The following is a 17228-nucleotide window of genomic DNA, read 5'->3' on the forward strand; positions in this document are numbered from 1 at the left end:
TTGATCCCAGGGCTGGAACTACTCCACATTGTCACATATTATCATTTTTTTAGGAAGAGTACAGCATAACAAAAAGAATGCTGAATTCAAGATTAGAAGCTCTGAGGTCAAGTCTAGGTTCAAGTACTAGCTATGTGACCTTGGAAAAATCAGTTGACCTTTCTGAACCTATTTGTTTATTTGTAAAATGGAGATAATGTACCTCATAGAGTTGTGAAGAAAGTGCTTTGTAACTCTTAAAACCCAGTGGAATTATGAGCTATTATTGTGGGAGATAAACCTGCCTCTTGCCCAAGCATGTATATTTGTTTGGTGCACAAAAGTATCAGTTCCCTTTGGGGGCTGATCAGACTTTTTTAAAAAAAAAATTATTTTTTTTTCCTATTACATGCAATGATAGTTTTCAACATTTTTTTTTTTGCCAGATTTTGAGATTCCTATTTTTTCCCTACCCCCAATAGAAAGCAGTCTAATACAGGCTGTGCATCTATAATAATCATGCTAAACATAGACCCATATTAATCATGATGTTGTGAAAGAAGAAAAAAATTCAAGAAAAAAAAGCAAAATACATAACAACTATTAAATTGAAGAGTAAACTTTAGTCTGCATTTAAACTCCATAGTTCGTTCTCTGGATATGGATGGTTTCTTTTAGAATTGTCTTTTGATCAGTCATTTTCTTTGCCTATTGGGGAACAGGACCTGAAATTCTTGAGGGACTGTTTTTCTGATGCAAAATGAACTTCAGGTGGAGGTGCCTGGAACCTCCTGGGGAGGCTGCCCTGGGGGGTGGGAGGGAGGCCCAGAGCGGGAGTTGACAGTTGCCCAATTTTATGAGTTTCTCCTCAAGTAATTTCTGACAAATTTGGTGGCTTCTTCTAGAAAACAGGAAGGAGTGCTCTGTATGTCTTCAACCCCATTTTTGGGAAGTGGAGCCAGGTGGCTCCTCCTGTGCTGAAGCGGCCCATCTTACAAGCCTTGCTTTTGCCCATCATGGACCAGGATTATGCTAAGGCACTGCTGCTGATTGATGACGAGTATAAGGTATGTACCTTATGACATACAGGACAAGCCAAGGGCTCATCCCCAGGACTGCCTGGCCTAAGAGTTCTAGTGTCTGTTGCTTGGCACTCTCAACTTATCCCAAATTAGATGATTGCTTGGTTTCTCTATTTATAAAACTAGGCTGAGGACTATTGCATCTTTATTAAGTAGTTTTGTTGTTGATATAGTAACTGTTAATGTGACCAAATATAGCTCCTAAATTGAATGGAATTGAAATTGTTTCCTTTCTAACCTCTTAAGTTTTTTCCTTTTTTATTATAAGCTTATTAACTACCAACCAAATAATCAAATAAGAGGCAAAATACTGAAAATTCAGAATTTCTCATTTTTTACTAATGTTTTAACTTTATAACAAAATTGTACAAAAATCATTTTCTTATCCCTACTTCCCTCTTTTCTTTTATTAACCTTCTTACCCTAATTTTGTTGTTTTTATCATTCTTATTGTTAATATTACTTAATTAGCTATAATAACTATCTGTGACTGTCATTTACATTGCATTACTTCAATTAGGTCTTTCTCTATTTCATTCCTTTTTTAAAATTCAATTTAAAAAATTTTATTAGTTAATTTTCTCAATTATATGTAAAGATAATTTTTAGCATTTATTTTTGTAAAGTTTCCTCCTTCCCTCTCTTCCCCCAAGATAGTAAGTCATCTGATACAGGTTATACGTGTTTAGTCATGTTATATATATTTCCATATTAGTCATATTGTGAAAGAAAAATCAGAACTAAGGGGAAAAACCATGAGGAAGAAAAAACATTTTTTCCCCAAAAAGTGAAAATAGTATGCTATGTTCTACATTCAGATTCTATGATTCTCTGGGTGTGGATGGCATTTTCCATTACAAATCTTTTAGATGTGTCTTTGATCACTGTATTGCTGAGAAGAGTTAAGTTTGTCATAGTTGATCATTACACAATGTTGCTGTCCATGTTCTTTTGGTTCTGCTCACTTCCCTCAGCATCAGTTCATGTGTCTTTTTTTTAAGGTTTTTTTTTTGCAAGGCAATGGTGTTAAGTGGCTTGTCCAAGGCCACACAGCTAGGCAATTATTAAGTGTCTAAGGCTAGATTTGAACTCAGGTCTCCTGGCTCCGGGGCCGGTGCTCTATCCACTGTACCACCACCTAGCTGCCCCCTCATATATGTCTTTTAAGGTTTTTCTAAAACCTGCCTGCTCATCATTTTTACAGTCATATACTATAACTTGTTCAGCCATCCCCAGTTGTTGAGCAGCCTCTCAATTTCCATTTCTTTGCCACCACAAAATGAGCTGTTGTAAATATTTTTGTACATGTGGGTCTTTTTATGATATCTTTGGGATGCAGACTTTGGTTTGTTTTGCTTTTTTTTTGTAGCACTACTACAGTACTAGTAGTGTTATTGCTGGATCAGAGGGTATGTCCAGTTTTATAACCAAATTGCAGAATCTATATTACATTCTAAATGAGTAAGGACATCTCTGAAGGGAAAATGATAATGGGCTCAGGAAACTGGTGATCTTTCTCTTCCCCTTATTGCTGTGGCTTTCCCCCTCTGCTTTTTTACCCAGGTCACAGCTTTCCCAGCCAGCCGTAATGTCCTGCGTCAGTTACAAGAGATGGCCTCTTCCATCTTCTTCTATCTCGTTGATTCAGAACGGGGACGACTGTCTGGATTCAGGCTGCGCAAGGTAGAAAAGAATACTCTTTGTGGGACCTCACCTTGTTTTGTTTATTTGTCTGCAGTGATGATGGGCTGAGATGGGAGACAGATTAGCCAATAATTTTTAAACTTGGGGGGGGGGGGTGTTAGCAAGGCAATGGGGTTAAATGATTTGCCCAAGGTCACACACAGCTAGGACTGAGGCCGCATTTGAACTCAGGTCCTCCTGACTCCAGGGTTGGTGCTCTATCCACTGTATCACCTAGCTGCCCTAATTTTTAAACTCAAAGTAACAACAGTCTAGGTCAGAATTTATAGAGTTTTTCACAATAATGCCTTCCCTGCTACCCAAGAAAGTATTGTGTTCTACCTAGAGGTAAAGATTTTTTTCACCAGAAAGATTATACAATCTACCCAGCATGAAGAAGGTAAGGTTTAAGCTTTGAAGTGTAGTTTTAACCTACCTAACCATTAAAAAATGATTATAAACCTAACAGCTAATCAAAATAAAGCTAATATCTCAAAAAATATTTGTGATTTATTTGGGTGGGTTTTTTTTTAGTTTATGCAAGGCAATGGGGTTAAGTGACTTGCCCAAGGTCACACAGCTAAGTAATTGTTAAGTGCCTGAGGCTGGATTTGAACTCAGGTCCTCCTGACTCCAGGGCCAGTGATCTATCCACTGTACCACCACCTAGCTGCCCCCCCCATGATTTATTTTTATAAAAAAGATACGAATTTTTAAAAAAAATAATTTATTTTTATTGAACTTAAAATAAGAGACTTGATTTCTAATACTTAACCTGATACTGTGTAGGACTGTAGATAGGATATTTAACCTCCAAGATTGAGTTTCTTTTTTTATGAAACAGCGAATACTTGGGCTCCCTCCCTTCAGTGGTTGTTGTTGGAAAGTGCTCTGAAAATCTTAAAAACGCTACATAATTGTGACTTTGTTACCATCCTTTGTTTTACAACCTCTTTTCTTGTCTGTTCTTAGAAAGTTTTTTTTAAATGTAGCCTTAGCATTCTTCTAATGTTGCCTTCTCTCTGTATTATTTACTGTCTTTCCCTATATCTTTATATTCTTTGTCATTTTAAACAAAGTAAAAATAATCTCCTACATTGTTTTCCCCTACAATGTATTCTACTATTGTTGCTGAGTGGGTTGTTGTGGTGTGTTGCTCTTAGAAATAAAGTAACCCTTAGGACTTGTCCATTTGGAGAAGTGCTGGGAGGAGGGGATCACAGGGTTCTTTTATTTATTGGTTTATTTTTAGGAGTGGGTTTAGACTTATCTTGGTCTAGCTGTATTCTTTATCCTGTTCTCTTTTTAAAAGTTTTACAAATTTCTCAACATTCTTAACAATATAAACCAAATAGGGAATAAATCTCAAAACTTAAAAATCCAAAAAGATTTGTTTGAAAAACTATTATGATAAAAATTCTAACGAAATAATTATAGTACCCAAAGCTTTCTGTACAGTTTTATTCAGTATCATTTTCCTATTTTGCTGAACTCCTTATCAATCCATAAGAAGTTTTTGTATATTTATTTGTATTTTTTCATTTACTGTGTTTTGATCCATTATTCCCTAATTATTGGCCACCAATGTCCTTGTCCTTCCTAGAACTTTTTTTTTTTTTTAGGTTTTGTAAGGCAATTGGGTTAAGTGGCTTGCCCAAGGCCACACGGCTAGGTAATTATTAAGTGTCTGAGGCTGGATTTGAATACTCCTGACTCCAGGGCCGGCACTCTATCCACTGGGCCACCTAGCCGCCCCTCTTAGAACTCTTAATGAATAACTTTGGCAAAGGTTTGTGAGACCAGGTGAGGGCTGGAGTTTGTTTCTGAAATAGCAAAGCTTAGGGTGTATGTGGGGGAAAAACCCCATTGCCTTGATCTCATGAGCAAAGCACTAGAATGGATTAAGAAAATAGCCAGCCACCACAGGGAGATGATTTCTGGAGTAGAAACTTTATGAACCAGAGGTGTCTCTGCCCATTGAGAAGGTCACAGCCTTTTCCAAAGCATTTGTACCAGGGCAGCTTAGAAGTAGCTTGCTAGAAGAACATTCTTTTTGAAAAACAGAGTATTCTTTCTTCCAAGGAAGCCTTAAGTCTGAACTTGTAAAATGTTGGTAATGGGTAGGATATTCAAGTGTTAGTAAAATGTAACAGAAGAGAGGTAAATTGTGGCACAGTTAAGACAGACATGAGCCTGTGGGGAGACCTGGATGGGACACCTTCAGATGCTCTGTGATCTGGACTGGGTGTCTTAACCTCTAGGAGCATCAGATCCCTTAACCATAAAGGGGATCACAGTAGTCCCTCTCTGTCACTCAGGGTTACTGTATAGATCAAATGAGATCATAAAGTGCATGAGATAACTACTAACTTTATAGTGTCTTATAATTATGTGATTGTTACAGACCTTAATATTATTGAACTTTGAGATATTACTATGTAGGACTATGAGCACTTGAATAGAAAGAGAAGTCCCAGACTCAAATCCCAGCTCTGTGACTTTGAGCTCCTCTGGGCCTCATTCTCTTCACCTGTAATTTGGGGGGTTGGGCTGGCGGAAAGCCACCTTTCAGCCCTCCATCTTGCTCATCCTGTCTTGGGTACACAAACACTTCCTAGACTATCAAGCTCTGGACTGTATCCTGTGCAAGAGACCGAACCAAAGTGGTCTGTTGGTGGCCTGGCCCCAGAAGGTCACATTCTCCTTGGTAGCAACAGCAGCTGCAGCAGCATGGCAGGCTCAGTGACCCAAGCCAAGTGAATATTGGATTGAGATAGAACACAGAATAGAAAACAAATCAGTTCTCTGTCTCTGATTCCTTCTCAGTGTTATATACAAAATTCTACAAAGAGGGAGCTGGTGCAGAGCGCTGGGCCTGGAATCAGAAAAGCCTGGGCTGAAATCCTGCCCTAGAAACTTCCTGGCTGTGTGACCCTGGGCAAGTCACTGAATCTTTGTTTGTTTTAGTTTCCTCACCTGTAAAATAGAGATAACAATACCACCTACCTCCCTGCATTGTTGTAGTAAGGATCAAATAAGCCCTTAGAAGAGCACCTGGCACCTTATAGATGTTGCTTTCTCAAGCCACCATCTCTTCCTCTTTTTGGCAGTGTTGTTCTCCTGGGACATTTGAGGGAGTCCTTTTGCCTTTTTAGGAAGATTCTGGAATAAAACGCAAGTTGTCATCTATATACAATTTATACAACTCTGTGACAAAGTATATAGAGTATATAGAGCAAGGTCTCACTGTCTTAAAAACTCCTGAGCACTGATTCTAAGACATGGTCTCTATTTGAAGGGAGAGCCCTGGCAGTCAAGCAAAAGCCCAAGGACCCCTTCCCAAAACATTATTTTGAATACATAAAACAAAATACATAGCACTAGATAAGAAAACAATTATATTGAAATACATAGGTCATTTTTTTTCCCTTTCAGGTTCCTAGACCCTAGGTTAAGAACCCCTGGTCTAAAGGCACTTAAGATTCTACTAATAACTGATGGTTTTCATTTGTGTAGGGTAGTAACTGGAGTACTAGACAGGGGATCGTTAATGTCAGTCTCCTAGAGCCTCAGGTACCTCATCTGTAAAATGGAGAATACGATGTGTCAAAAGCAAATTTATAGCATTATATAAATGTTACTAATATTAATAATCATGATTCAGTAAGAATTTGCTTTCATTTGGGGGAGTCTTTGAATTGGGATTCCAGCTTTTCCTAGTATGGAGCTCCTTCATGGTAAATTCCATGATGGCCCTTCTGGTCACATTCTATCTCTCACAGGAACCATTTTTAAATTTTCTGGGAGCAAAAAAACTATCTCTCTCTTGTCCCTGCCTTAGGATTTGACAACAGAGCTGAGCTGGGAGCTGACTATCCCACCAGAGGTACAGAGAATAGTGATGGTAAAGGGCAAGCGGACCAGTGAGCACGTGCACTCCCAGGGCCGTGTGATGGGCGACCGCAGTGTGCTCTATAAGGTAGGCTGGTTGGGACATTGTTACTTGACTGTGCCCATCTCCATGTTTGTGCTCCAGCATTTTGACTACTGGTTGGGGAGAACAGAAGCCCTCATGCTATGTCCTCTGCACAGATGAAGACACATGATAATAGGGTACCTGTTTCTTAGGTCCTCTTCTGATGCCTCCTTAGAGGTGTGGGGTGGCTCTCAGACTGTGCTGGTAGGACATAAGTCATGACAACCACCTACTCTCTGTGCTAGGCCCTGTATTGTCCAAGCACTGGCTTAGCTAAGTTCAGAGGTACTTGTCATCAAAGTGGGCCACCAACGTACTTAATGTTTTTGTCTACACAACTTATGAAGACTATTAAGTATAGAAGGGTTGTGATCTTCAAAGGAGGGAGGAAATACCCATGAGATCACTGAAGATATAACATTGAATTGGATGGGGATGATCAGAGACTGGAGAGGATCCAGGATGCCCAGCACCAGGCTCTAGGATTAAGACCAAGAGACTAAAGCAAAAGCTATTTTCTTTGGTTATCTTTTAGAATGACAATTTGCTTCCAACTGCTTGCTGTCTCTATAATCAGTGAGCCAAGAGTACTCAAGTGCCATCTTAGATCATCAAAAGTGATGAATATTTTTAATGGTTTTAGTGTTTGCTTTTAGTTATTTTTAGAGTGGTACTGATGATCTGTGGCAATTGTTTCTGAACCAGGACTTCTCATCCTCATCTGTCTTTTATTATTTTTAATTTTTTTTTAAATTTGGGGGTTTTTGCATGGCAACGGGTTTAAGTGACTTACCCAAGGTCACACAAACTAAGTAATTATTAAGTTTCTGAGGCTGGATTTTGATGCCAGGGCCAGTGCTCTATCCATTGTGCCACCTAGCTGCCCCAAGCTGCTGTTTTTTTATAACAAAAGAATGAGAAGGAACTTCAGCTTACTTTGTCATGAAGATTGTTCATCCCATAATGACTTTACATGATCTGTTCCTCTCCTATAGAGCTTAAACCCCAATCTGTTGGCTGTGGTGACAGAGAGCACAGATCTGCACCATGAACGTACCTTTATTGGTATCTACCTCATTGATGGTGTCACAGGGAGAATCATCCATTCCTCAGTACAGAAGAAAGCCAAAGGACCTGTCCATCTTGTACACTCAGAGAACTGGGTAGTGGTAAGCAATGTCTGGCACACTGAACATTTCTCCAGGCAGTGACTGAACCTAGGATTTGGAAATCTTGGATACAAGATTTTGTGGAAGTGTAGAGGCCTCTCTGGCTTCCCTATGAAAGTCCAATGATTCACTTACTAATTGTTCTTTGGTTACCTATAAATCAAACTCCTTCTTAGTATGTGTCCCAGAGACCTGGGGGAATAACCTTTTCATAACAGTTGTGGGGACCTTGGATTAGCTGGGAGCCCTTAGATTTCTAACTTTCCACATCTTTAAACTTAGATTTTTTTTTTCCCCCTATCTTTCCTGATCTCTATTTTAGTAGGACCCTGTATTCTTCAATCTTCCTTGATCAGTTGAGTTAGTCAGCAGCCTTGGAACAGGCTGGCATCCCCTCTGATCACAAACCATTACTTCCTTCTCCTATAGTACCAGTATTGGAACACCAAGGCACGCCGCAATGAGTTCACCGTGCTGGAGCTGTATGAAGGGACAGAGCAGTACAATGCCACAGCTTTCAGTTCCCTGGATCGTCCGCAGCTCCCCCAGGTTCTCCAGCAGTCCTATATCTTCCCCTCATCCATCAGTGCCATGGAGGCCACCATCACAGAACGCGGTATCACCAGTCGCCATTTACTTAGTGAGTGTCTTAAGAGAGTCCCTGAGGGAATTTGATTCTCTTTAAAGGAATAAGCAAAGATCACAGCAGAACATTCATTGTCTGCAGACTTTTATGTAGACCACAGATGTGTGGAGACAAGAGAAAGGCAGCAATACTATAAAGGAGAGATTCCTAGATTTGGGATCAGGGGACTTGAATTGAAATTTCAGTTTTTCTCTTTTCTCTCTGTTCCTCAATTTTCACATCTATAAAGTAGAAATAATTCTACCTGAACATTTTTCTATATAGGTTAGGGTTCTGGTGAGATGGTAGAGGATTTTTAAATGTACTTTTAACATTCATTAAAAAAATTTTCAAGTTTCAAACTCTTACTTTCTCTCCAACCCCTGCCCTACCCATTGAAAAGGCAAATAATATGTATTAGTAATATATGTGAAGTCCTATCAAATATATTTCCATATTAACTGTTGCCCAAAACAAAACAACCCAAGAAAAATAAGTGAAAAAATTATGCTTCAATCTGTACTCAAACTCCATCAGTTTTTCCCTCTGGAGGGAGATAGCATTTTCCATTGTGGGTCCTTTAGAATTGTCTTGGATCATTGTTTTGATCAGATTAATTTGATCATACAGTATTGCTATTACTGTGTATAGTGTTCCCCAGGTTGTAGTCACTTTATTTTGCTTTAGCTTAAATTTCTTCCCAAATTTTTCTGAGACCATTCCTTTTATCATTTCTTAATAGTACAAAATATTCTAGTAGAATTATATACAACTTGTTCAATTATATATAACTTGAGATCCCTTCAATTCTAATTCCTTGTCACCACAAAAAAAAGAACTGCTGTAAATATTTGTGTACATGTGTTCTTTTCCTTTTTCTTTGAGGGTTTGCACAGTTTTAATTTCCAAATTAATTGGAGCAATTCACAACTGGTAGACCACTTTATAAATTATAATGCTGTGTGTTTTTGTGTGTGTGTGTGTGTGTGTGTGTGTGAGAGAGAGAGAGAGAGAGAGAGAGAGAGAGAGAGAGAGAGAGAATTGCTTTGGGAAAGGCTTTCTTACATCAGAGAAACTTTAGGCTATCTTTGTACCTACAGAAGCTAGTCTGCTTTTTTCCTTTAAAATGAAATAGTTTAAATCTGAGTTTTTACTCAGTTTTACTCAGAATTGTCTCTGAAATCAATCTTGGCTCAGTTCATCCTTATGGGCTACCCAAATGGGCAGGGTCTTTGACCTGAGCAAATAAAATGATCACAAAACAAAATCCAAAGATTTCATACAACTTCTTTAAGTTTTGAAGGGCTATCACAGGAACAAAGGATTAGATTGTACTGCCTAGCACCAGAGGTAAAAGTTGCAGAAAGGGAAACCTTTTACAAAAACAATTATTTTACAGAGTTGTCAAAAATACGGTAGGTTCACTTTGGAAGTAATGAGTTTTCTGTCACTTAACCTTCAAGTGGAAGTGGAATGTCCGGTTATTTCCTGGTTTGAATTGCACCCATTGCCTTCTGAAGTTCTATCCAATCTTGAGATGATGCAGTTTTAAGGTTAGGGCCCTGATAGTTTAAGCTGAGTTGGCTTGCTAAATTTGACACCTTGGTTTTGGGGGAAAGAATTGGACATTTTATTCTGGATGTATGAGAAAAGAGTGATTATTAATTAACGGTTCTTCAGCAGAAATTCATAGCCTTTTTGAAACCTGTTCATGAGATGAATGCAGATCAAAGGTTGTGGGCTGTCCAGGGCCACTGGAACTTGTTCTCACTTGTACCCTGGCAAGTATCACATGGAGCCACCCACCTAATGGGGGTGGGACTCTGCCTCTCAGTGGTTAATGGACAAAAAGGCTCTCCTGACTGTGGTCAGGGATCAGGGATGGGGAAGAGCAGATGGTGAAAAGGATCCAAATGCTTTCTGGACTTTACTGTTCTGCAGGCCTTCTTTTCCCTGTCAGTAACATTACTCTCTGTTTACCAGAATTTCTTCTTCCTTGAACCTTTTTTTGTTTCTCAGCAAATCATGAGAAATTCCCATTTGGAAAGCTCTGTAACTGAACTTACACTTAAACTACCAAATACATGCTCATTTCATTTTGTATATTTTCTCTGCAGTTGGACTACCCTCCGGAGCTATTCTCTCTCTCCCAAAGGCCCTGCTAGATCCTCGACGTCCTGAGATCCCAACAGAGCAAAGCAGGTGAGACCCCCCCATAGGACCCTTAGGACACCGACTTGCAAGCACTGACTTTAGTAGAAGTTTATTACACATAGGTAGGTTACCCATGGTCAACTTGCATCCTACTTCTTGGAGAGTCTTTCACATTCACCCCAAATATTGCTCATTCAGGGTGAAGGGGAGCATCTAGTTCTAATACTAGGGTGTTTGCAGGATTAAAAACAGAGGAGGGATGACTGTAGGGAGAATGAAGATTCAAGCTAAAGAAAAAATGGTATGTTGTGATTTTCAGGGGAAAAGATTGAGCTGGGGAGTACTTCAGAGAGAAAAATGGGAAGGAGGCAGATGTTGGCTGATGGGGGTAGTAGTTTCTATAATTTCCATATTTTTCAAAAATAATCGTAGTGAAAGTATTATTTTCCAGTTATAGGATGAGCAAACCATGGCCCAGAGAGACCAAAATCTCACAGCTAATCTCACAGAGTCATGACTTAAACATAAGTTTTTTCCTCCTGTAAATCGAGCATTCTTTCTGTTTCATCATGCTGGCTATCCCAGGGTGTCTTTGCATAATATTTTCTTCACTTCAGATGATATAAATATTAATCCTCCAGTCAGCTGCTGTTGATTTGTGTTTATTTTTCTGCTCTTGTAGAACTGAATATTATTTCCCCGGGCTACCCATTTCCCTCAGGTCCCTGTCACTTTAAATTAATGCATCCCCAATCAGTGAACATTTTTTTAAAAGCTTGCTAATTATAAAGACATTCAGTACAATAGAAAGAACACTAGATTTAGCAACAAGAGACATGGATTGAATTCTGGCCCACCTCCTTAGCTTTGTGATATTGGACAAATCACATTAACATTCTCAGAATCTCAAGTTTCTTCATCAGTAAGAAGTGGGAATAAAAAAGTACCACCTAGTTCAGAGAGTTATTTGAGAGTTTGGAATAAATCTTAGCTATGTACCATAGAAATGGAAACTGTATGTTTTAGGTATTGTGGCTACAATGAGACATGATAGTATAACAACTTTTTTTTTTTTTTTAGATTTTTCAAGGTAATGGGGTTAAGTAGCTTGCCCAAGGCCACACAGCTCTATCTACTGCGCCACCTAGTCGCCCCTATAACAACCTTTAGGGTGAGGATCAGACCCAATAAAGGAGGTAGAATGTGATAATGGCAGAAGAGAAATTCAGAAGATTCTCAGAGAAAAATGTGAGATGTCAGAATCAGTATGGTACCATAGAAAGACTCTAGGATTTGGAACCAGAGCTCTGGTTTGGGTCCCACTACTGCCTGTGTGACCTCAGACAGGTCGTTAACTTCTCTGGGTCTGTTTTCTGATCTCTAAAATTAGGAGTCCTTTCCAGCTCTGAATCTGTGATTCTCTATAATTGGAAGAGCAATGAGGTGACCATAAGGCTTCATGAAGAAGATGGCCCTTGAGCTTCTCCTTAAGGAAAAGCTTTCAATTTGCAGAGAGGAAAAGGGAATATGTTCCATGCTTTGGAGTTATCTGTGCAAAAAAGAGGTAGAATAAGGCAGAACAAAATGGTTGTTTATTTGGACTTTAAAAAAATAAAGGAACTTTGAGGGCAGCTAGGTGGCACAGTGAAAGAGCACCAGCCCTGGAGTCAGGAGGACTCGAATTCAAATTTGAGTTCAGACCTCAATAATTACCTAGCTGTGTGATGTTGGGCAAGTCACTTAACCCCATTGCCTTGCAAAAATCTAAAAAACCCAAAGGAACTTTGAGGGAATAGTGTGAAATAAGGCTGAACAGATAAGTTTCAGACAAATTGTTGAAGGCCCAGAACAGATAAGGATGTTTTTATTTGAAGGCCTGGAACAGGTAAGGATTTTTTATTTTTTCCTTTAGGCAATAGAATATAGCCATAGAAATTTCCTTGAGTGAGCTTGAAGAGAAGTTGGGGTGGCCAGGGAATGCTATCTGGAAGGTCTTGTGGAACTAGCATTTCAGGAGAGAAATCAAGGATGGAATTATTCTTGGAATAGTTAATGCACACTAGACCACAAAACCTAGCAGATTTGGCTGTCCCATAATTTGGGGAGAGTTATTTGAATTAGATGGAGGTTTTCAATGTTATCTTTTGATCTTTTGCAGAGAGGAAAATTTGATCCCATATTCTCCAGATGTACAGATCCATGCTGAAAGGTTCATCAATTATAATCAGACTATCTCCAGAATGAGAGGCATCTATACTGCTCCATCTGGACTGGAGTCTACCTGTCTGGTGAGTACAACTCTGTTTTTTAGGGTTATTAGGGTGCACTTTCTTTCATTGTTTCTGATTTATGATCCATGGTCCCTGGCCCCACTAAGACTAAGCATGGAGTGATTTTTTTGTTCTTAACTAGTTTGAATTCTTTGGCTCCCTAGGTTGTGGCATATGGACTTGACATCTACCAAACCCGCGTCTATCCATCCAAACAGTTTGATGTCTTGAAAGATGACTATGACTATGTGTTGATCAGCAGTGTCCTCTTTGGCTTGGTCTTTGCCACCATGATCACAAAAAGACTGGCCCAAGTAAAGCTTCTGAATCGTGCTTGGCGGTAAAGACACATTGTGTCCTCAAAGAAGAAAATCAAGGAGGGCTGCCAGGGCCAGACCAGAAGATACCAATGTGATTTGAAAGACTGGCAAGGAAGCATAAGATACCAGTGTGATTTGAAAGACTGGCAAGGAAGCATAAGGGGAAATACCTAGAAAGCTTAATTAGCCAGGGTTCTATCCAAGGAAGAGTTGGATTTCTGTGATGAGCTCTTAGGAGACACAACTTGACCTCTTCCAGTGGACTTGCTACCTGAATTGAAAGTCTGGAAAACCCTTTGTGGATTTCCCTCACCTCCACCCCTGAAAAGCCCTTTAACCAGGGGTGCTTCCTTCACCCTCCGTTTCCAAAACTTTTTTTCTTCTTCCAGATTTTACTCATGGGATTGGGGTGGGTGGGTGGTGAGTGGGGTTGGGGGAGGAATGCTCCAAGGATTAATTTCTAGTTTCTGAGCATCAGCCTGGCCCATATAGTGGGTAGAATACTGGACTTGTCAATTCACACCCATCTTCTTACATTTACTAGCTTTGTGACTGTGGGACAAGTCACCATTTCTGAGCCTCAGTTTCCTATCTGTAAAATGGGGATGATAATACCTCTAGTACCTACCTCACAGGGTTGTTGTGAGGCTCAAATGAAATAATATATGGAAAGTGCTTTTTAAACTTTAGAATACTATATAAAATTCATTTTTAAATTATTACCAGTTTGACACTACCCCCCCCCAGATTTCCTGACTTTCTCTCTCTTAGAAGTTGAATTCACCAATTTTAACTTCAGTTGTAAAAATGAAACATTAATACTATAAGTGCACAGGGATGGTAGTTTGGAGATGTATTTATGGGACCATCCTAGTCCCCTCTTCCCTCCTGGCAGTACAAATTGGGGAAACATCATCCAAAGTATAAGTTACTTAACAAAGTTTCCAATTTGTTTTTCTTTCCTTTATTGTGATAACCACACTTTTTTTTTTTTGAACTATCAGACATAGAAGTAGTACCTCTTCTATATTCTAAGGGGGACTTCTTGAGCCTCCTGCATTGTCTGGTACGTTTGATTTCAGAGAAGAAAGGTTTTTTGCCCCTTTAAAGCTTTTGCATATCTCTTCATTTCACTCAGAAGTTTCTTTTGTCAGCTGGATTAGAATTATTTGAATTTGACATTGCAGGACTTAGGTTTGAATTTTGACTTTGTTGTTTATTAGCCCTGTAACCTTTGGCAAGTTATTTTTTCCTTCCCTAACCACAGTGTCCTTAGCTACCAAATGAGGGCATGGGCCTTGATGATGGCTAAAGGCCATTTCAACCTAAATTCTGTTATCCTAAGTGAGGAATAATGCATGTGTAGAGATTCCATTTATTTATTTTTAATCCTGGATATGAGGTTAATTAGCACTTGGGATAGTAGATAATTTGAGTTTCTCAGTCCCCCTTTCCAGAGATTTTAACATTGTTTACTGTTCCAATCTGTCTAACCTGAAAAAAAGGAGAAACTATAACATTTTGGAAACAGACTAATTTCTTGGACATTTCTGTTTGAAAGGGTCCCAATAATTGTGCAGGAGCACTATTGTAAGTTTGGATAGATTTACCTTTAGGCCAAATTTAATAATACAACCCTTTGGTGAAAGTGATGCTATTCTGGACAGGTCTCTAAATAAAAAGTGATTACTTGCCTAGCCCTGGTATGTGTTTTTCTTTGGTTGGTGAAGGTAACTTTCATAAAATGAGTACATTTTCCTCATCAACTCAGGAACACATATAAGAGAAGAAAAGAGGTTTCCTCTGAGGAAATGAAGACCATTGTTAACTGAATTGTAATGTCTGTAAGAAAAGATGTCAACTTAAAAGTTTTGAAGCACTGGATTAGAGTCTGTGAATAAGATGTTTATTTCTTGTTGTCAGAGAAGCAGATCTAACCAGCTCATCATGGCTTCTTAATAAAAAAATGTTTTCAAAAATAAATTTTCAATGAATGATTTAAAACTTGGAAGGAAATACTTTGGTCTAAGATTCATTATGTTCAAAGTAAACTAACTGAAAAATGTGCAGAATTTACTCCTGTCTGACCTGTTTTTTAGGAGAATATTAAGAGAGGAAAGGAGGCCTATGTGTGACATCTCAAGGAATTACACTTTAGCTTCTTTTTCTAGTGAATTTAGTAATGCTTGGTCCACAAGATCCTCTAATTCCATTTTTTTCAAGGCAGCAGGGTTGAGTGACTTGCCCAAGGTCATACAGCTAAGTAATATCAAGTGTCTTGAGTCCACATTTGAACTCAGATCCTCTTGACTCCAGGGCCAGTGCTTTATCTACTTGCAGCACCTAACTGCTCCCAGATGTAACATTTTGAGGCACTCAGATTCCAAAACAATTATCTTGGAGCTGGACCATCTGAAAAAATGAGTGTTTTTTAAAAATCTGCTGGTAATAGGCCAAGATGGTATAGTGAAGGCAGGAAATTGTGGCAGCTCCCCCCTAGACCATTCCAACTATCTCTAAATAATGACACTAACCAGTAAATTCTAGAGTGGCAGAACTCACAGACTGAAACAATTTTCTGGCCCAAGACAACTTGGAAGATCTGCGGGAAAAGTCTGTTACACAAGGGTTAGAAAGGGTCTGCAATACAACTGGCTGTGTCTGAGCTCTAGCCATCTAGCATCAGCCTGCCATAGGGTCCCTGGGTTCCTAGGGTGCTTTGGGTCTGTGGAAGCAGTGGTAGTTTCCAGACCTCTCAGCCCAGGGATTGCCAAGGACAACTTGGAAAGATCAGTGGGAAAACTGCCACACCAGTGTGAGCATGGAGCCCAGATCTCAGTGGCCTGGGCCCCAGCTCCGGGAACTTGGAGCAAACTTGCGGAGCCACTGGCACAGAGTCACCCGACTGCTGTTTCCAGAGGACTCACAGCCCACAGAGGTTAGGGTGGTCAGGGAGGACTGCAGAGATCTCTTTGTCATCTCTGAGGCATGATTCTATTGCTTTGCCCATACTCAGATCCAGGTAGCAGTCTGGAGTCCCAGTCTCAGAAAAAAGGGGCTTTACTGCCATAGTGGAGCAGGGAATCTCCTCATAGTTCCAGGGCAGAGGGGAGTGCTTGTGCACAGGCCAAGTGACTAGTCAGAGCCTCTCATGACCTTGAAGATGGGGGTGTCCCTGCAAGCAGCTATAAAAACCCTTAAAATCTTAAAGTGCATCCTCCACCCTGGAAGAAGAACCCCACCTCAAGAAAGTTAAAATCAGGTCATAAGCAAACAACCAGATGGAAAAAAATCTTATCACAAACTATTACTTTGGTTCCATGGAAGATCAAAATACACACTCAAAAGATGACAAAGCTTCTATAATCAAAGCTTCTGAGAAAAATATGAATTGATTTCAGGCTATGAAATAGCTCAAAAAATATTTTTTTAAAATCAAGTAAGGGAGATAGAGGTAAAATTGGGAAGAGAAATAAGAACACTGAGAAAATACATGAAAGCCAAGTCAATCTGATGAAGGAGATACCAAAAAATACTGAAGAAAATAATGTCTTAAAAACCAGTTAAGTCAAATGAAAAAAGCAGTCCAAAAGACTGATGAAGAGAAGAATGCCTTAAAAAGCAGAATTGGCCAGGCCAGATGAAGAAGGAAAGATAAAGGCTCTCTGTAGAAAATAATTCCTTCAAATGTAGATTAGAGCCACGGGAAGCTGATAACTTTGTGGGAAATCAAACAATAAAATGAAACCAAAAGAATGAAAAACTAGGAGAAAATATGAAATATCTTATTGGGAAAAACAATTGACCTGGAAAACAGATTCAGAAGAGATAGTTTAAAAATTATTGGGCTACCTGAAAGTCAAGACCAGGACAAGAGCCTAGACTTCATTTTTCAAGAAATTCACCAGGAAAATTGCCCTGATAGCCTAGAAGCAGAGGGTAAAATAAAAATTGAGGAATCCACCGATCA

At 39.3% G+C, this 17228-nt stretch overlaps 1 protein-coding gene across 1 annotated transcript in view; it reads left to right on the top strand.

The window, feature by feature from the left end:
* EMC1 (ER membrane protein complex subunit 1) overlaps window positions 1-15276 on the top strand; it is a 40983-nt gene extending 25707 nt beyond the window's left edge. Inside the window, exons 16-23 of the mRNA XM_074218269.1 lie at window positions 885-1046; window positions 2625-2744; window positions 6586-6723; window positions 7716-7889; window positions 8319-8529; window positions 10632-10716; window positions 12827-12956; window positions 13103-15276. Of these exons, the coding sequence (XP_074074370.1) occupies window positions 885-1046; window positions 2625-2744; window positions 6586-6723; window positions 7716-7889; window positions 8319-8529; window positions 10632-10716; window positions 12827-12956; window positions 13103-13282 (1200 nt within the window). The 3' untranslated portion in view covers window positions 13283-15276. The remainder of the gene's footprint in view (window positions 1-884; window positions 1047-2624; window positions 2745-6585; window positions 6724-7715; window positions 7890-8318; window positions 8530-10631; window positions 10717-12826; window positions 12957-13102) is intronic.
* The last annotated feature ends 1952 nt before the right edge of the window (window positions 15277-17228 follow it).

The sequence above is a fragment of the Macrotis lagotis genome, chromosome 1 (genome assembly GCF_037893015.1).
Source record: "Macrotis lagotis isolate mMagLag1 chromosome 1, bilby.v1.9.chrom.fasta, whole genome shotgun sequence".
Lineage (NCBI taxonomy): Eukaryota > Metazoa > Chordata > Mammalia > Peramelemorphia > Peramelidae > Macrotis > Macrotis lagotis.